The following is a 19,888-nucleotide window of genomic DNA, read 5'->3' on the forward strand; positions in this document are numbered from 1 at the left end:
ATAGCTGCTGTTAGCTCATAGCTCTGTTAGCTCATAGCTCTGTTAGCTCATAGCTGCTGTTAGCTCATAGCTGCTGTTAGCTCATAGCTCTGTTAGCTCATAGCTCTGTTAGCTCATAGCTGCTGTTAGCTCATAGCTGCTGTTAGCTCATAGCTGCTGTTATGTGGCTACTTGCAGCTATAGGAGAGCTAACGGAGGGATTTCTACACAGGCACTCTACTGGGACCACTTCATCCACACGCCCCCCTGCAGCACAGCTTATTCCCTCCGGTAAGAAAGTCCATCTGACTCAAAGTCGTCGTTCACATTGTCAAAATCTGATAAATATCCTGCCATGTTGCACAAAACTATCAGCAGCAAACTCTGTGTGAAGTTAGCCGACTGTCACAGAGCACGGAGTGAATAAACTGTGCTGCAGGGGGGCGTGTGGATGAAGTGGAGGAAACAAACATCATCTCTTATCCTGTCTTTGCTGCCAGCTAACTGTGAAACGCTTTGAAAAGTGTAAAATAAAGCTAAATGTACAGCCCCTGACCAGCTCCTGGTCAAAAGGATCGATTTAAGCGCCAATAAAACAGAAAATTGTTTGGAGGAAGCCTTCTTTCTAGCGTCCTCGCGCTCTTGCACGTGGTTGGAACACTGCCGTGCCAGTCAACACAAGTTCTTCCTCAATGACCAATCAGAAGACAGAGTGGGCGGGCCTTGTGACGTCATAGAGACGGAGCCGCTGCTCAGCTGTTGCTGCGGCAACTGAGTTTGTGTTTGACCCAAAAGGTTCTAGTGTGAATAAACTTGAATAAATGTGGTTTTTATACTACTTGCGTTCAGTTTGCGTTGCTTTTAGGTTATTAAAAGCTTTACACACAGCAACAGCTGACTTCTTGGTTTACTGAACGGAGTTTTTCAATGAAAACCGGAATAAGAAGGTTAAAAAATAAAGATATGGGCAGATATTCAGCATGTAGCTTTTAGTTTGCCTACTTCTCCCTGAATTACACTTTACTTTGAAATCATGAACGTTTCTTTTGCATCTGATCGGAGAGGGGCACGCGTCGTGGATTCCCACGCGTGCGCGTACACGGTGTGCGTCACACGCACCAGCTCTGAGCCGGGGACAGCTTGTAAACCGGCAGCAGTATGGAGCACATGTCTTCTCCGGTCAGGTACCGCAGCAACAAGAAAGGTAGGTGTCCCGCGCGAGCCCTGCACGCACAGCTGATTCTCTGGAGTTTCTCACGCGCGATAAAAACACGAAGCTCCTTCCTGCAGAGTTCCTGCAGGTATCCCGAAAGGTTCTTGTGTTAAAGGGCTCGAGTCGAGCTTATTTTTCATTGTTCTTGCGCACAGTGCTTTTATTCCTTCTCCTTCCCTGGTTTAGCCTGTTTTTATCTGCTTGTCACGTGCTCACTCAGATTCTAACTCCTTTATTTTGCACCAGCATCAGGTTTCTGTTCCACAAATGTCTGTTTTTTTCCTCATATTTCTCTCCTCTCCCCCCCAAAAGCTTCAGCTTTCTCAGAAAAGCAGGTAGGACAAGTTTGTGAAATAACCCTGAAGTGTGGCGTTTGTCACAGCTTGTGTGTCTGTGTTTAGGAGTTAAATCTGCACCCCCCACCTTGTTAGAGCATTAGAAGCTGGGTTAAGCCTGCTGCAAGGTTTTCTGGGTAATGAGAGCTGACAGGATGGCAGATGAAGCCTGATCAGACCAGCAGCAGTGGTTCTCCTGGCTGCAGATGGCCTCAGGAGTTCAGTTAGAGTTAGAAGGTTTGAATTAAATAAGAGAACTGATTCCACATTTAAAGGTTTAAAGAGAGGAAAGCGCCTCTCCGGGCTGGAGTTTATAGTTGGATCCAACTTCAGAGGCCTGGACAGATGGAAGAGGGGCTTTGTGATATTCTAATGGGATCACAGATCAGATTTAATCAGCTAAGAAACGGCTGCAGTGGAACCCTGCAGCTTAGGAAAGGCCCGGTTTGTTTCCACAGGGACAGGATAGCTTCCCCTCCTCTGTCTGGGATAAAAACGGTTCGTCTTCGTTGCTCTGAAGCAGCAGACGTAGGTCTGATCGAAGCAGGCTTTTAGTTTTCCATGCAGGTCAGCTCCCTCTGTAGCTGTCAGTAGTTCGGAGACTTATTCCTAGGAAAGATAAGTTAAAATAAGTGTAACTTTGCTGCATTCTGCCCTAGTTTTCCAGTCTGTCCATCGAGGAGCAGGAGAACTCGCAGTTTCCTTACGCCATGAGGGATCTGCCCCCCGTCTCCACCTCAGAGCACCATGAGGCACAGAGAAGTCCAGTAGCCACCAACGGGAGGCTGCTCAGCTGCCCCGGGACCCCCCCGCTGCCCCGTCCCACCCCACGCCCCCCCGGTGGCTCTCCGGCGGTCCCTCCCAGGCCGAGTCTGGCAGGACTGGAGCCACAGTTCCAGGCCCTGCCGCTGAGGAGTCAGATGGTTTCTCAGGTGTCTCTGGACTCGCCGCTGAGTCCAGCTTCACGACCACGCAGCCCCTGGGGCCGCTTCGACCCCTATGACTCTCCAGAGGTGCGTTTCTTTGGTTAAACTTGTATGATGTCTGCTTTAAAGGGTTTTTCCATGAGTCTAAACTGAAACCTTCATGCTGATCAGTAAACGGGTGGTGACCACGTTGCTTTGCCAGAAACAGCGTGCAGCTTCCTTCCTGCCCTCTCACCCGGTCTTTGGTCCGGCGCCCGGTCTTTGGTCCGGCGCCCGGTCTTTGGTCCGGCGCCCGGTCTTTGGTCCGGCGCCCGGTCTTTGGTCCGGCGCCTGTGGGTCAGAGGAAGCGTGTGGTCCTGCCGCAGGCTGCTCTGCGACATGGAGCCCAGACCATGGCGTTAAAGACCCAGACCGTGGCGTTAAAGACCCAGACCGTGGCGTTAAAGACCCAGACCGTGGCGTTAAAGACCCAGACCGTGGCGTTAAAGACCCAGACCGTGGCGTTAAAGACCCAGACCGTGGGGTTATGGACCCAGACCGTGGGGTTATGGACCCAGACCGTGGGGTCATAGACCCAGACCGTGGGGTTATGAACCCAGACCGTGGGGTTATGAACCCAGACCGTGGGGTCATAGACCCAGACCGTGGCGTTCAGGACCCAGACCGTGGCGTTAAGGACCCAGACCGTGGCGTTATAGACCCAGACCGTGGGGTCATAGACCCAGACCGTGGGGTTAAGGACCCAGACCGTGGCGTTAAGGACCCAGACCGTGGCGTTAAGGACCCAGACCGTGGCGTTAAGGACCCAGACCGTGGCGTTAAAGACCCAGACCGTGGCGTTAAAGACCCAGATCGTGGCGTTATAGACCCAGATCGTGGCGTTATAGACCCAGACCGTGGGGTTAAGGACCCAGACCGTGGGGTCATAGACCCAGACCGTGGGGTTATGGACCCAGACCGTGGGGTCATAGACCCAGACCGTGGCGTTCAGGACCCAGACCGTGGCGTTAAGGACCCAGACCGTGGCGTTATAGACCCAGACCGTGGGGTCATAGACCCAGACCGTGGGGTTAAGGACCCAGACCGTGGGGTCATAGACCCAGACCGTGGGGTTAAGGACCCAGACCGTGGCGTTAAGGACCCAGACCGTGGCGTTAAGGACCCAGACCGTGGCGTTAAGGACCCAGACCGTGGCGTTAAAGACCCAGACCGTGGGGTTAAGGACCCAGACCGTGGGGTCATAGACCCAGACCGTGGCGTTAAAGACCCAGATCGTGGCGTTATAGACCCAGACCGTGGCGTTATAGACCCAGACCGTGGCGTTATAGACCCAGACCGTGGCGTTAAGGACCCAGACCGTGGCGTTCAGGACCCAGACCGTGGCGTTCAGGACCCAGACCGTGGGGTTATGGACCCAGACCGTGGGGTCATAGACCCAGACCGTGGGGTTAAGGACCCAGACCGTGGCGTTATGGACCCAGACCGTGGGGTTATGGACCCAGACCGTGGGGTCATGGACCCAGACCGTGGGGTCATGGACCCAGACCGTGGGGTTATGGACCCAGACCGTGGGGTTAAGGACCCAGACCGTGGGGTTATGGACCCAGACCGTGGGGTTAAGGACCCAGACCGTGGGGTTAAGGACCCAGACCGTGGGGTTAAGGACCCAGACCGTGGGGTTATGGACCCAGACCGTGGGGTCATAGACCCAGACCGTGGGGTCATAGACCCAGACCGTGGGGTCATAGACCCAGACCGTGGCGTTATGGACCCAGACCGTGGCGTTCAGGACCCAGACCGTGGGGTTATGGACCCAGACCGTGGGGTCATAGACCCAGACCGTGGGGTTAAGGACCCAGACCGTGGCGTTATGGACCCAGACCGTGGCGTTAAAGACCCAGACCGTGGCGTTAAAGACCCAGACCGTGGGGTTATGGACCCAGACCGTGGGGTCATAGACCCAGACCGTGGGGTTATGGACCCAGACCGTGGGGTCATAGACCCAGACTGTGGGGTTATGGACCCAGACTGTGGGGTTATGGACCCAGACCGTGGGGTTATGGACCCAGACCGTGGCGTTCAGGACCCAGACCGTGGCGTTAAGGACCCAGACCGTGGCGTTAAGGACCCAGACCGTGGCGTTAAGGACCCAGACCGTGGCGTTAAGGACCCAGACCGTGGCGTTAAGGACCCAGACCGTGGCGTTAAGGACCCAGACCGTGGCGTTAAAGACCCAGACCGTGGGGTCATAGACCCAGACCGTGGGGTTAAGGACCCAGACCGTGGCGTTAAGGACCCAGACCGTGGCGTTAAAGACCCAGACCGTGGGGTTAAGGACCCAGACCGTGGGGTCATAGACCCAGACCGTGGCGTTAAAGACCCAGATCGTGGCGTTATAGACCCAGACCGTGGCGTTAAGGACCCAGACCGTGGCGTTAAAGACCCAGACCGTGGGGTTAAGGACCCAGACCGTGGGGTCATAGACCCAGACCATGGGGTCATAGACCCAGACCGTGGCGTTAAAGACCCAGACCGTGGCGTTATAGACCCAGACCGTGGCGTTATAGACCCAGACCGTGGCGTTCAGGACCCAGACCGTGGCGTTCAGGACCCAGACCGTGGCGTTCAGGACCCAGACCGTGGCGTTCAGGACCCAGACCGTGGCGTTCAGGACCCAGACCGTGGCGTTCAGGACCCAGACCGTGGGGTCATAGACCCAGACCGTGGGGTTAAGGACCCAGACCGTGGCGTTATGGACCCAGACCGTGGGGTTAAGGACCCAGACCGTGGCGTTATGGACCCAGACCGTGGCGTTAAGGACCCAGACCGTGGCGTTAAAGACCCAGACCGTGGGGTTAAGGACCCAGACCGTGGGGTCATAGACCCAGACCGTGGCGTTAAAGACCCAGATCGTGGCGTTATAGACCCAGACCGTGGCGTTAAGGACCCAGACCGTGGCGTTAAAGACCCAGACCGTGGGGTTAAGGACCCAGACCGTGGGGTCATAGACCCAGACCATGGGGTCATAGACCCAGACCGTGGCGTTAAAGACCCAGACCGTGGCGTTATAGACCCAGACCGTGGCGTTATAGACCCAGACCGTGGCGTTCAGGACCCAGACCGTGGCGTTCAGGACCCAGACCGTGGCGTTCAGGACCCAGACCGTGGCGTTCAGGACCCAGACCGTGGGGTTATGGACCCAGACCGTGGGGTCATAGACCCAGACCGTGGGGTTAAGGACCCAGACCGTGGCGTTATGGACCCAGACCGTGGGGTTAAGGACCCAGACCGTGGGGTCATAGACCCAGACCGTGGGGTTAAGGACCCAGACCGTGGGGTCATAGACCCAGACCGTGGGGTTAAGGACCCAGATCGTGGCGTTATAGACCCAGACCGTGGCGTTATAGACCCAGACCGTGGCGTTATAGACCCAGACCGTGGCGTTATAGACCCAGACCGTGGGGTTAAGGACCCAGACCGTGGGGTCATAGACCCAGACCGTGGCGTTCAGGACCCAGACCGTGGGGTTATGGACCCAGACCGTGGGGTTATGGACCCAGACCGTGGGGTCATAGACCCAGACCGTGGGGTTAAGGACCCAGACCGTGGCGTTAAAGACCCAGACCGTGGGGTTAAGGACCCAGACCGTGGGGTCATAGACCCAGACCGTGGGGTTAAGGACCCAGACCGTGGGGTTAAGGACCCAGACCGTGGGGTCATAGACCCAGACCGTGGCGTTAAAGACCCAGACCGTGGGGTTATGGACCCAGATCGTGGTGTTATGGACCCAGACCGTGGCGTTATGGACCCAGACCGTGGCGTTATGGACCCAGACCGTGGGGTTATGGACCCAGACCGTGGCGTTATAGACCCAGACCGTGGCGTTATAGACCCAGACCGTGGGGTTATAGACCCAGACCAGCTCAAAGGGCTCGTTGCTTCTCTCTGGACTCTGGACTGAATGAACCTGCTGGGTTTGGCTGGCTCTGAGTGCCGTAGCCCTGCTCACGCTGTTTGTTCCCTTTGGTTTCTCCACCTGCAGGACCAGGATAAGGAGTACGTGGGTTTTGCCACGTTGCCCAACCAAGTTCACAGAAAGACGGTGAAGAAGGGTTTCACCTTCACTCTCATGGTGGCAGGTGAGTGACGTTATTACACCGTTCCAGTGCAGCTTCTGGTCTTTTAGAGCAGGGATGTCAAACTCCGGTCCTCCTCCGCTGTCCTGCAGGTTTTAGATGTTTCCCTGCTTCAACGCACCTGATTCAGAGTAAATGAATCCCTTCAAAAGATTGTTACGTTCTGCACAAACCAGCTAATGAGGAATTGATCTGAACCAGGTGTTGTTCTGAAGTATGAAGCACAGAATAACTCACTCATTTTGTTCTGAAGGAGAGACTGGCCTTGGGAAATCCACCCTAATCAACAGCCTGTTCCTCACGGACCTCTACAAAGACCGGAAGGTTCTTAATGCTGAAGGTGAGCTTAAAAATGTCCTCCACCAGCTGCCGTTTCCCTGCAGATGTTTGACCTCGCTGTCGCCTGCAGAGCGGATCTGTCAGACGGTCGACATCATCAAACACACCGTCGGCATCGAGGAGAAGGGGATCAGACTGAGGCTCTCCATCATAGACACGCCGGGGTTCGGCGACGCTGTCAACAACGCCGAGAGGTGAGGTCATCCGCTCGCTCGCCGCTCGCTCAGACGAGCCCGACCTGTTCCAGATGTGAATGAACAGTGTAACTGTGTGTGTTTGCATCAGCTGGAAGCACGTAGAGGACTACATCGACCAGCAGTTTGAGCAGTATTTCAGAGACGAGAGCGGCTTAAACAGGAAGAACATCCAGGACAACCGGGTCCACTGCCTCCTCTACTTCATCTCGCCGTTCGGCCACGGGTGAGCAGACCTGCAGCGCTGCAGCAGCCCAGCTGGGACCAACGCTTTGGGCTCACATGTCTGCTCTCTCTCGCCAGTCTCCGGCCTCTGGATGTGACGTGTATGAAGGCCTTGCATGAAAAGGTCAACATCATTCCTCTTCTGGCCAAAGCCGACAGCCTGACTCCAGCAGAGGTCTGCAGGAAGAAGACGAAGGTGGGCGGTCCTGTTAAAAGTTTACTCTTAAAACCTTAACTTATCCCATTTAAAGCAGCTCAAACGGCGCCATTTCCCTGTTCCAGATCAGGGAGGAGATCAAGCAGTTCGGGATTAGCATCTACCAGTTTCCAGAGTGCGACTCGGACGAGGACGAAGAGTCCAAGACCCAGGACCAGTTCCTGAAGGTCTGCTGCTCCTCATGGCTGCTCATGGTTTAAATGTGTTGTCGGTGCTGACCGCTCCGTGTCTTCTGCCCCCCCACAGGACAGCATCCCGTTCGCTGTGATTGGGAGTAACCTTCAGGTGGAGAGCAAAGGCCGCAAGTTCAGGGGTCGCTCCTATCCCTGGGGGGTCGTAGACGGTACTGCTCCAAACACACATCACTGCTTCAGTTGCTGTTTCACTCTGAAAGCCGTCTTTTCTCATTCTTTCCTAACGGTTTCACTGCTTTTGTTGGCCGGTTTCTCAGCCTTTCCTAACGGTTTCTCTGCTTTTGTTGGCCGGTTTCTCAGCCTTTCCTAACGGTTTCACTGCTTTTGTTGGCCGGTTTCTCAGCCTTTCCTAACGGTTTCACCTCTTTTGTTGGCCGGTTTCTCAGCCTTTCCTAACGGTTTCACCTCTTTTGTTGGCCGGTTTCTCAGCCTTTCCTAACGGTTTCACTGCTTTTGTAACGGTTTCTCAGCCTTTCCTAACGGTTTCACTGCTTTTGTAACGGTTTCTCAGCTTTTGTTGGCCGGTTTCTCAGCCTTTCCTAACGGTTTAACTGCTTTTGTAACGGTTTCACTGCTTCTGTTGGCCGGTTTCTCATTCTTTCCTAACGGTTTCACTGCTTTTGTTGGCCGGTTTCTCAGCCTTTCCTAACGGTTTCACCTCTTTTGTTGGCCGGTCTGAAGTGGAGAACCCGCTGCACTCGGACTTCCTGCTGCTGAGGAACATGCTGGTCAGGACGCACATGCAGGACCTGAAGGACGTGACGCGGGAGACGCACTACGAGAACTACAGGGCCGAGTGCATCCAGAGCATGGTGCAGGAGAAGAGCCGCAGGTGGGCGGGGCCAGCAGGCCACCATCGATTGGTTCTGCTGTGGAAACATCCAGATGTTCACAGATGTTCTCGTTTCAGTTTGCATGAACGGTACGGCGAGGGGAGCCTGGCAGAGTTTCCTCTCCCACTGGCAGACGCTGAGAAGGAGAGGAGGATCTTGGAGAAAGACGAAGAGGTGTGTATCTGTCTATCTATCTGTCCGTCCTTCTTTTTCTTTCTTTCCTTCCTTCCTTGCTTCCTTTCTTTCTTTCTTTCTTTCCTCCTTTCCTTTCCTTTCTCCCTGACTCCTTCCTTCCTTTCCTCCTTTCTTTCCTCCTTCCTTCCTTCCTTTCTTCCTTGCTTGCTTGCTTCCACCCTTTCTTTCTTTCCTCCTTTATTCCTTTCCTTCCTTCCTTCCTCACTCGCTTCCTTCCTTCCTTCCTTTCTTTCTTTCCTCCCTTACTCTTTCCTTTCTTACTTTCCTCTTTCCTTTCTTCCCTCCCTTACTCCTTCCTTTCTTTCTTCCTTCCTTTCTTTCCTCTTTCCTTCCTTCCTTCCTTCCTCACTCGCTTCCTTCCTTCCTTTCTTTCTTCCCTCCTTCTTTCCCTCCTTGCTTCCTTCCTTCCTCACTCGCTTACTTTCTTACTTCCTTCCCTGCTCACTCGCTTCCTTTCTTTCCTCCCTTCCTTACTCCTTCCTTTCTTTCCTCCCTTCCTTACTCCTTCCTTTCTTTCCTCCCTTCCTTACTCCTTCCTTTCTTTCCTCCCTCCCTTACTCCTTCCTTTTTCTTTCCTCCCTTATTCCTTCCTTTTTCTTTCCTCCCTTATTCCTTCCTCCTTCCTTCCTCCCTTACTCCTTCCTTTCTTTCTTTTCTCCTTCCTTCCTTCCTCACTCGCTTCCTTTCTTCCCTTACTCCTTCCTTCCTTCCTTGCTCACTTGCTTCCTTTCTTCCTTGCTCACTCGCTTGCTTGCTTCCTTTCTTCCCTCCCTTACTCCCTTTCTTTTTCCTCCTTTATTCCTTTCCTTCCTTCCTTCCTCACTCGCTTCCTTTCTTTCTTTCTTTCCTCCTTTACTCCTTCCTTTCTTACTTGCTTTCTTCCCTCCCTTACTCCTTCCTTCCTTCCCTCCCTTACTCCTTCCTTCCTTTCCTTTCTCCCTTACTCCTTACTTTCTTTCCTCCCTTCCTCCTTCCTTTCTTCCCTCCCTTACTCCTTCCCTCCTTTCTTTCCTTGCTCACTCGCTTCCTTCCTTTCTTTCTTTCCTCCCTTACTCCTTCCTTTCTTTCCTCCCTTATTCCTTCCTCCTTCCTTCCTCCCTTACTCCTTCCTTTCTTTCTTTTCTCCTTCCTTCCTTCCTCACTCGCTTCCTTTCTTCCCTTACTCCTTCCTTCCTTGCTCACTTGCTTGCTTGCTTCCTTTCTTCCTTTCTTCCTTGCTCACTCGCTTCCTTTCTTCCCTCCTTCCCTCCTTGCTTCCTTCCTTCCTCACTCGCTTACTTTCTTACTTCCTTCCCTGCTCACTCGCTTCCTTTCTTTCCTCCCTTCCTTTCTTTCCTCCCTTCCTTACTTTCCTCTTTCCTTCCTTCCTTCCTTACTCCTTCCTTTCTTTCCTCTTTCCTTCCTTCCTTCCTCACTCGCTTCCTTCCTTCCTTTCTTTCTTCCCTCCTTCCTTCCCTCCTTGCTTCCTTCCTTCCTCACTCGCTTCCTTTCTTTCCTCCCTTCCTTACTCCTTCCTTTCTTTCCTCCCTTCCTTACTCCTTCCTTTCTTTCCTCCCTTCCTTACTCCTTCCTTTCTTTCCTCCCTTCCTTACTCCTTTCTTTCTTTCCTCCCTTACTCCTTCCTTTTTCTTTCCTCCCTTACTCCTTACTCCTTCCTTACTCCTTCCTTTCTTCCCTTACTCCTTCCTTCCTTGCTTCCTTTCTTCCTTGCTCACTCGCTTGCTTGCTTCCTTTCTTCCCTCCCTTACTCCCTTTCTTTTTCCTCCTTTATTCCTTTCCTTCCTTCCTTCCTCACTCGCTTCCTTTCTTTCTTTCTTTCCTCCTTTCTTTCCTCCCTTACTCCTTCCTTTCTTACTTGCTTCCTTCCCTCCCTTACTCCTTCTTTCCTTTCCTCCTTTCTTTCCTCCCTTCCTTACTCCTTACTTTCTTTCCTCCCTTCCTCCTTCCTTTCTTCCTCACTCGCTTCCTTTCTTTCCTCCCTTACTCCTTCCTTTCTTTCCTCCCTTACTCCTTCCTTTCTTTCCTCCCTTACTCCTTCCTTTCTTTCTTCCCTTACTCCTTTCTTTCTTTCTTCCCTTACTCCTTCCTTTCTTTCTTTCTTCCCTTACTCCTTCCTTTCTTTCTTCCCTTACTCCTTCCTTTCTTTCTTTCTTTCCTCCCTTACTCCTTTCTTTCTTTCTTTCTTTCTTTCCTCCCTTACTCAATCCTTCCTTTCTTTCCTCCCTTACTTTCCTCCCTTAGTCGCTCCTTCCTTTCTTTCCTCCCTTAGTCGCTCCTTCCTTTCTTTCCTCCCTTAGTCGCTCCTTCCTTTCTTTCCTCCCTTAGTCGCTCCTTCCTTTCTTTCCTCCCTTAGTCGCTCCTTCCTTTCTTTCCTCCCTTACTCCTCCCTTTCTTTCTTTCTTTCCTCCCTTTCTTTCTTTCTTTCTTTCTTTCCTCCTTCCTTTCTTCCCTCCCTTACTCCTCCCTTCCTTTCCTTTCTCCCTTACTCCTTCTTTTCTTCCCTCCCTTCCTTTCATTCTTCCTTTCCTCTTTCCTTCCTTGCTCACTTGCTTCCTTTCTTCCTTGCTCACTCGCTTGCTTGCTTCCTTTCTTCCCTCCCTTACTCCCTTTCTTTTTCCTCCTTTATTCCTTTCCTTCCTTCCTTCCTTCCTCACTCGCTTCCTTTCTTTCTTTCTTTCCTCCTTTCTTTCCTCCCTTACTCCTTCCTTTCTTACTTGCTTTCTTCCCTCCCTTACTCCTTCCTTTCTTACTTGCTTTCTTCCCTCCCTTACTCCTTCCTTCCTTCCCTCCCTTACTCCTTCCTTCCTTTCCTTTCTCCCTTACTCCTTCTTTCCTTTCCTCCTTTCTTTCCTCCCTTCCTTACTCATTACTTTCTTTCCTCCCTTCCTCCTTCCTTTCTTCCTCACTCGCTTCCTTTCTTTCCTCCCTTACTCCTTCCTTTCTTTCCTCCCTTACTCCTTCCTTTCTTTCCTCCCTTACTCCTTCCTTTCTTTCTTTCTTCCCTTACTCCTTCCTTTCTTTCTTTCTTCCCTTACTCCTTCCTTTCTTTCTTTCCTCCCTTACTCCTTTCTTTCTTTCTTTCTTTCTTTCCTCCCTTACTCCTTCCTTTCTTTCTTCCCTTACTCCTTCCTTTCTTTCTTCCCTTACTCCTTCCTTTCTTTCTTTCTTCCCTTACTCCTTCCTTTCTTTCTTCCCTTACTCCTTCCTTTCTTTCTTTCTTCCCTTACTCCTTCCTTTCTTTCTTTCTTCCCTCCCTTACTCCTTCCTTTCTTTCTTTCTTCCCTCCCTTACTCCTTCCTTTCTTTCTTTCTTTCCTCCCTTACTCCTTCCTTTCTTTCTTTCTTTCCTCCCTTACTCCTTTCTTTCTTTCTTTCTTTCCTCCCTTACTCAATCCTTCCTTTCTTTCCTCCCTTACTTTCCTCCCTTAGTCGCTCCTTCCTTTCTTTCCTCCCTTAGTCGCTCCTTCCTTTCTTTCCTCCCTTAGTCGCTCCTTCCTTTCTTTCCTCCCTTAGTCGCTCCTTCCTTTCTTTCCTCCCTTAGTCGCTCCTTCCTTTCTTTCCTCCCTTAGTCGCTCCTTCCTTTCTTTCCTCCCTTAGTCGCTCCTTCCTTTCTTTCCTCCCTTACTCCTCCCTTTCTTTCTTTCTTTCCTCCCTTACTCCTCCCTTTCTTTCTTTCTTTCCTCCCTTTCTTTCTTTCTTTCTTTCTTCCCTTACTCCTTCCTTTCTTTCTTTCTTCCCTTACTCCTTCCTTTCTTTCTTTCTTCCCTTACTCCTTCCTTTCTTTCTTTCTTCCCTTACTCCTTCCTTTCTTTCTTTCTTCCCTTACTCCTTCCTTTCTTTCTTTCTTCCCTTACTCCTTTCTTTCTTCCCTTACTCCTTTCTTTCTTCCCTTACTCCTTCCTTTCTTTCTTTCTTCCCTTACTCCTTCCTTTCTTTCTTTCTTCCCTTACTCCTTCCTTTCTTTCTTTCTTCCCTTACTCCTTTCTTTCTTTCTTTCCTCCCTTACTCCTTTCTTTCTTTCTTTCTTTCTTTCCTCCCTTACTCGATCCTTTCTTTCTTTCCTCCCTTAGTCGCTCCTTCCTTTCTTTCCTCCCTTAGTCGCTCCTTCCTTTCTTTCCTCCCTTAGTCGCTCCTTCCTTTCTTTCCTCCCTTAGTCGCTCCTTCCTTTCTTTCCTCCCTTAGTCGCTCCTTCCTTTCTTTCCTCCCTTAGTCGCTCCTTCCTTTCTTTCTTTCTTTCCTCCCTTTCTTTCTTTCTTTCTTTCTTTCTTTCCTCCTTCCTTTCTTCCCTCCCTCCCTTACTCCTTCCTTTCTTTCTTCCCTTACTCCTTCCTTTCTTTCTTTCTTCCCTTACTCCTTCCTTTCTTTCTTTCTTCCCTTACTCCTTCCTTTCTTTCTTTCTTCCCTTACTCCTTCCTTTCTTTCTTTCTTCCCTTACTCCTTCCTTTCTTTCCTCCCTTACTCCTTTCTTTCTTTCTTTTTCTTTCTTCCCTTACTCCTTCCTTTCTTTCTTTCTTCCCTTACTCCTTCCTTTCTTTCTTTCTTCCCTTACTCCTTCCTTTCTTTCCTCCCTTACTCCTTTCTTTCTTTCTTTCCTCCCTTACTCCTTTCTTTCTTTCTTTCCTCCCTTACTCAATCCTTTCTTTCTTTCCTCCCTTACTCAATCCTTTCTTTCTTTCCTCCCTTACTCAATCCTTCCTTTCTTTCCTCCCTTTCTTTCCTCCCTTAGTCGCTCCTTCCTTTCTTTCCTCCCTTAGTCGCTCCTTCCTTTCTTTCCTCCCTTAGTCGCTCCTTCCTTTCTTTCCTCCCTTAGTCGCTCCTTCCTTTCTTTCCTCCCTTACTCCTCCCTTTCTTTCTTTCTTTCCTCCCTTACTCCTCCCTTTCTTTCTTTCCTCCTTTCTTTCCTCCCTTACTCCTTCCTTTCTTACTTGCTTTCTTCCCTCCCTTACTCCTTCCTTTCTTACTTGCTTTCTTCCCTCCCTTACTCCTTCCTTTCTTTCTTTCTTTCCTCCCTTACTCCTCCCTTTCTTTCTTTCCTCCTTTCTTTCCTCCCTTACTCCTTCCTTTCTTACTTGCTTTCTTCCTTTCTTTCCTCCCTTACTCCTTCCTTTCTTACTTGCTTTCTTCCCTCCCTTACTCCTTCCTTTCTTACTTGCTTTCTTCCCTCCCTTACTCCTTCCTTCCTTCCCTCCCTTACTCCTTCCTTCCTTTCCTTTCTCCCTTACTCCTTCTTTCCTTTCCTCCTTTCTTTCCTCCCTTCCTTACTCATTACTTTCTTTCCTCCCTTCCTCCTTCCTTTCTTCCTCACTCGCTTCCTTTCTTTCCTCCCTTACTCCTTCCTTTCTTTCCTCCCTTACTCCTTTCTTTCTTTCTTCCCTTACTCCTTCCTTTCTTTCTTTCTTCCCTTACTCCTTCCTTTCTTTCTTTCTTCCCTTACTCCTTCCTTTCTTTCTTTCTTCCCTTACTCCTTCCTTTCTTTCTTTCTTTCCTCCCTTACTCCTTTCTTTCTTTCTTTCTTTCTTTCCTCCCTTACTCCTTCCTTTCTTTCTTCCCTTACTCCTTCCTTCCTTTCTTTCCTCCCTTACTCCTCCCTTTCTTTCTTTCTTTCCTCCCTTACTCCTCCCTTTCTTTCTTTCTTCCCTTACTCCTTTCTTTCTTTCTTCCCTTACTCCTTCCTTTCTTTCTTTCTTCCCTTACTCCTTCCTTTCTTTCTTTCTTCCCTCCCTTACTCCTTCCTTTCTTTCTTTCTTCCCTCCCTTACTCCTTCCTTTCTTTCTTTCTTCCCTCCCTTACTCCTTCCTTTCTTTCTTTCTTTCCTCCCTTACTCCTTCCTTTCTTTCTTTCTTTCCTCCCTTACTCCTTTCTTTCTTTCTTTCTTTCCTCCCTTACTCAATCCTTCCTTTCTTTCCTCCCTTACTTTCCTCCCTTAGTCGCTCCTTCCTTTCTTTCCTCCCTTAGTCGCTCCTTCCTTTCTTTCCTCCCTTAGTCGCTCCTTCCTTTCTTTCCTCCCTTACTCCTCCCTTTCTTTCTTTCTTTCCTCCCTTACTCCTTCCTTTCTTTCTTTCTTCCCTTACTCCTTCCTTTCTTTCTTTCTTCCCTCCCTTACTCCTTCCTTTCTTTCTTTCTTCCCTCCCTTACTCCTTCCTTTCTTTCTTTCTTTCCTCCCTTACTCCTTCCTTTCTTTCTTTCTTTCCTCCCTTACTCCTTTCTTTCTTTCTTTCTTTCCTCCCTTACTCAATCCTTCCTTTCTTTCCTCCCTTACTTTCCTCCCTTAGTCGCTCCTTCCTTTCTTTCCTCCCTTAGTCGCTCCTTCCTTTCTTTCCTCCCTTAGTCGCTCCTTCCTTTCTTTCCTCCCTTAGTCGCTCCTTCCTTTCTTTCCTCCCTTAGTCGCTCCTTCCTTTCTTTCCTCCCTTACTCCTCCCTTTCTTTCTTTCTTTCCTCCCTTACTCCTCCCTTTCTTTCTTTCTTTCCTCCCTTTCTTTCTTTCTTTCTTTCTTCCCTTACTCCTTCCTTTCTTTCTTTCTTCCCTTACTCCTTCCTTTCTTTCTTTCTTCCCTTACTCCTTCCTTTCTTTCTTTCTTCCCTTACTCCTTCCTTTCTTTCTTTCTTCCCTTACTCCTTTCTTTCTTTCTTTCTTCCCTTACTCCTTTTTTTCTTTCTTTCTTCCCTTACTCCTTCCTTTCTTTCTTTCTTCCCTTACTCCTTCCTTTCTTTCTTTCTTCCCTTACTCCTTTCTTTCTTTCTTTCCTCCCTTACTCCTTTCTTTCTTTCTTTCTTTCTTTCCTCCCTTACTCGATCCTTTCTTTCTTTCTTTCTTTCCTCCCTTAGTCGCTCCTTCCTTTCTTTCCTCCCTTAGTCGCTCCTTCCTTTCTTTCCTCCCTTAGTCGCTCCTTCCTTTCTTTCCTCCCTTAGTCGCTCCTTCCTTTCTTTCCTCCCTTAGTCGCTCCTTCCTTAGTCGCTCCTTCCTTTCTTTCCTCCCTTAGTCGCTCCTTCCTTTCTTTCCTCCCTTAGTCGCTCCTTCCTTTCTTTCTTTCTTTCCTCCCTTTCTTTCTTTCTTTCTTTCTTTCTTTCCTCCTTCCTTTCTTCCCTCCCTCCCTTACTCCTTCCTTTCTTTCTTCCCTTACTCCTTCCTTTCTTTCTTTCTTCCCTTACTCCTTCCTTTCTTTCTTTCTTCCCTTACTCCTTCCTTTCTTTCTTTCTTCCCTTACTCCTTCCTTTCTTTCTTTCTTCCCTTACTCCTTCCTTTCTTTCCTCCCTTACTCCTTTCTTTCTTTCTTTTTCTTTCTTCCCTTACTCCTTCCTTTCTTTCTTTCTTCCCTTACTCCTTCCTTTCTTTCTTTCTTCCCTTACTCCTTCCTTTCTTTCCTCCCTTACTCCTTTCTTTCTTTCTTTCCTCCCTTACTCCTTTCTTTCTTTCTTTCCTCCCTTACTCAATCCTTTCTTTCTTTCCTCCCTTACTCAATCCTTTCTTTCTTTCCTCCCTTACTCAATCCTTCCTTTCTTTCCTCCCTTTCTTTCCTCCCTTAGTCGCTCCTTCCTTTCTTTCCTCCCTTAGTCGCTCCTTCCTTTCTTTCCTCCCTTAGTCGCTCCTTCCTTTCTTTCCTCCCTTAGTCGCTCCTTCCTTTCTTTCCTCCCTTACTCCTCCCTTTCTTTCTTTCTTTCCTCCCTTACTCCTCCCTTTCTTTCTTTCCTCCTTTCTTTCCTCCCTTACTCCTTCCTTTCTTACTTGCTTTCTTCCCTCCCTTACTCCTTCCTTTCTTACTTGCTTTCTTCCCTCCCTTACTCCTTCCTTCCTTCCCTCCCTTACTCCTTCCTTCCTTTCCTTTCTCCTTACTCCTTCTTTCCTTTCCTCCTTTCTTTCCTCCCTTCCTTACTCATTACTTTCTTTCCTCCCTTCCTCCTTCCTTTCTTCCTCACTCGCTTCCTTTCTTTCCTCCCTTACTCCTTCCTTTCTTTCCTCCCTTACTCCTTTCTTTCTTTCTTCCCTTACTCCTTCCTTTCTTTCTTTCTTCCCTTACTCCTTCCTTTCTTTCTTTCTTCCCTTACTCCTTCCTTTCTTTCTTTCTTCCCTTACTCCTTCCTTTCTTTCTTTCTTTCCTCCCTTACTCCTTCCTTTCTTTCTTCCCTTACTCCTTCCTTTCTTTCTTTCTTCCCTTACTCCTTCCTTTCTTTCTTCCCTTACTCCTTCCTTTCTTTCTTCCCTTACTCCTTCCTTTCTTTCTTTCTTCCCTTACTCCTTCCTTTCTTTCTTTCTTCCCTTACTCCTTCCTTTCTTTCTTTCTTCCCTCCCTTACTCCTTCCTTTCTTTCTTTCTTCCCTCCCTTACTCCTTCCTTTCTTTCTTTCTTCCCTCCCTTACTCCTTCCTTTCTTTCTTTCTTTCCTCCCTTACTCCTTCCTTTCTTTCTTTCTTTCCTCCCTTACTCCTTTCTTTCTTTCTTTCTTTCCTCCCTTACTCAATCCTTCCTTTCTTTCCTCCCTTACTTTCCTCCCTTAGTCGCTCCTTCCTTTCTTTCCTCCCTTAGTCGCTCCTTCCTTTCTTTCCTCCCTTAGTCGCTCCTTCCTTTCTTTCCTCCCTTAGTCGCTCCTTCCTTTCTTTCCTCCCTTAGTCGCTCCTTCCTTTCTTTCCTCCCTTAGTCGCTCCTTCCTTTCTTTCCTCCCTTAGTCGCTCCTTCCTTTCTTTCCTCCCTTACTCCTCCCTTCTTTCTTTCTTTCCTCCCTTACTCCTCCCTTTCTTTCTTTCTTCCCTAACTCCTTCCTTTCTTTCTTTCTTCCCTTACTCCTTCCTTTCTTTCTTTCTTCCCTTACTCCTTCCTTTCTTTCTTTCTTCCCTCCCTTACTCCTTCCTTTCTTTCTTTCTTCCCTCCCTTACTCCTTCCTTTCTTTCTTTCTTCCCTCCCTTACTCCTTCCTTTCTTTCTTTCTTTCCTCCCTTACTCCTTCCTTTCTTTCTTTCTTTCCTCCCTTACTCCTTTCTTTCTTTCTTTCTTTCCTCCCTTACTCAATCCTTCCTTTCTTTCCTCCCTTACTTTCCTCCCTTAGTCGCTCCTTCCTTTCTTTCCTCCCTTAGTCGCTCCTTCCTTTCTTTCCTCCTTAGTCGCTCCTTCCTTTCTTTCCTCCCTTACTCCTCCCTTTCTTTCTTTCTTTCCTCCCTTACTCCTCCCTTTCTTTCTTTCTTCCCTTACTCCTTCCTTTCTTTCTTTCTTCCCTTACTCCTTCCTTTCTTTCTTTCTTCCCTTACTCCTTCCTTTCTTTCTTCCCTTACTCCTTCCTTTCTTTCTTTCTTCCCTTACTCCTTCCTTTCTTTCTTTCTTCCCTTACTCCTTTCTTTCTTCCCTTACTCCTTTCTTTCTTCTTTCCTCCCTTACTCAATCCTTCCTTTCTTTCCTCCCTTACTTTCCTCCCTTAGTCGCTCCTTCCTTTCTTTCCTCCCTTAGTCGCTCCTTCCTTTCTTTCCTCCCTTAGTCGCTCCTTCCTTTCTTTCCTCCCTTAGTCGCTCCTTCCTTTCTTTCCTCCCTTACTCCTCCCTTTCTTTCTTTCTTTCCTCCCTTACTCCTCCTTTCTTTCTTTCTTCCCTTACTCCTTCCTTTCTTTCTTTCTTCCCTTACTCCTTCCTTTCTTTCTTTCTTCCCTTACTCCTTCCTTTCTTTCTTCCCTTACTCTTCCTTTCTTTCTTTCTTCCTTACTCCTTCCTTTCTTTCTTTCTTCCCTTACTCCTTTCTTTCTTCCCTTACTCCTTCCTTTCTTTCTTTCTTCCCTTACTCCTTCCTTTCTTTCTTTCTTCCCTTACTCCTTTCTTTCTTTCTTTCTTTCTTTCCTCCCTTACTCCTTTCTTTCTTTCTTTCTTTCTTTCCTCCCTTAGTCGCTCCTTCCTTCTTTCCTCCCTTAGTCGCTCCTTCCTTTCTTTCCTCCCTTAGTCGCTCCTTCCTTTCTTTCCTCCCTTAGTCGCTCCTTCCTTTCTTTCCTCCCTTAGTCGCTCCTTTCTTTCTTTCCTCCCTTATTCCTTCCTTTCTTTCTTTCTTTCTTTCCTCCCTTACTCCTTCCTTTCTTTCTCTTTCCTCCCTTACTCCTTCCTTTCTTTCTCTTTCCTCCCTTACTCCTTCCTTTCTTTCCTCCCTTACTCCTTCCTTTCTTTCCTCCCTTACTCTTCCTTTCTTTCTTTCTTTCCTCCCTCCCTTTCTTTCCTCCCTCCCTCCCTTCCTTCCTTCCTTACTCCTTCCTTCCTTCCTTTCCTCCTTACTCCCTTCCTCACTCGCTTCCTTCCTCACTCGCTTCCTTCCTCACTCGCTTCCTTCCTTGCTTCCTTCCTTCCTTCCCTTTCTTTCCTCCCTTCCTTCCTTCCTTCCCTTTCCTCCCTCCCTCCCTCCCTTTCTTTCCTCCCTCCCTCCCTCCCTTTCTTTCCTCCCTCACTCCCTCCCTTTCTTTCCCTCCCTCACTCCCTCCCTTTCTTTCCTCCCTCACTCCCTCCCTTTCTTTCCTCCCTCACTCCCTCCCTTTCTTTCCTCCCTCACTCCCTCCCTTTCTTTCCTCCCTCACTCCCTCCCTTTCTTTCCTCCCTCACTCCCTCCCTTTCTTTCCTCCCTCACTCCCTCCCTTTCTTTCCTCCCTCACTCACTCCCTCCCTTTCTTTCCTCCCTCACTCCCTCCCTTTCTTTCCTCCCTCACTCCCTCCCTTTCTTTCCTCCCTCACTCCTCCCTTTCTTTCCTCCCTTACTCCTTCCTTTCTTTCTTCTTTCCTCCCTCCCTTTCTTTCCTCCCTCCCTCCCTTCCTTCCTTCCTTACTCCTTCCTTCCTTCCTTTCCTCCTTACTCCCTTCCTCACTCGCTTCCTTCCTTGCTTCCTTCCTTCCTTCCCTTTCTTTCCTCCCTTCCTTCCTTCCTTCCCTTTCCTCCCTCCCTCCCTCCCTTTCTTTCCTCCCTCCCTCCCTCCCTTTCTTTCCTCCCTCACTCCCTCCCTTTCTTTCCTCCCTCACTCCCTCCCTTTCTTTCCTCCCTCACTCCCTCCCTTTCTTTCCTCCCTCACTCCTCCCTTTCTTTCCTCCCTCACTCCCTCCCTTTTCTTTCCTCCCTCACTCCCTCCCTTTCTTTCCTCCCTCACTCCCTCCCTTTC

The 19,888-nt window shown here is 49.3% G+C and overlaps 1 protein-coding gene across 1 annotated transcript in view; it reads left to right on the forward strand.

The window, feature by feature from the left end:
- Positions 1–1,137: 1,137 nt before the first annotated feature.
- LOC140280290 (septin-5-like) overlaps positions 1,138–19,888 on the forward strand; it is a 19,259-nt gene continuing 508 nt past the window's right edge. Inside the window, exons 1-12 of the mRNA XM_072375591.1 lie at positions 1,138–1,183; positions 1,270–1,280; positions 2,187–2,540; positions 6,496–6,592; positions 6,843–6,929; positions 6,999–7,122; positions 7,214–7,348; positions 7,426–7,543; positions 7,630–7,731; positions 7,811–7,907; positions 8,440–8,590; positions 8,669–8,765. Coding sequence (XP_072231692.1) covers positions 1,138–1,183; positions 1,270–1,280; positions 2,187–2,540; positions 6,496–6,592; positions 6,843–6,929; positions 6,999–7,122; positions 7,214–7,348; positions 7,426–7,543; positions 7,630–7,731; positions 7,811–7,907; positions 8,440–8,590; positions 8,669–8,765 — 1,419 coding nt within the window. The remainder of the gene's footprint in view (positions 1,184–1,269; positions 1,281–2,186; positions 2,541–6,495; positions 6,593–6,842; positions 6,930–6,998; positions 7,123–7,213; positions 7,349–7,425; positions 7,544–7,629; positions 7,732–7,810; positions 7,908–8,439; positions 8,591–8,668; positions 8,766–19,888) is intronic.

Source organism: Leuresthes tenuis, unplaced genomic scaffold (assembly GCF_036924035.1).
Source record: "Leuresthes tenuis unplaced genomic scaffold, fLeuTen1.0.hap1 SCAF_21, whole genome shotgun sequence".
In the NCBI taxonomy this organism is placed as follows: Eukaryota; Metazoa; Chordata; class Actinopteri; order Atheriniformes; family Atherinopsidae; genus Leuresthes; species Leuresthes tenuis.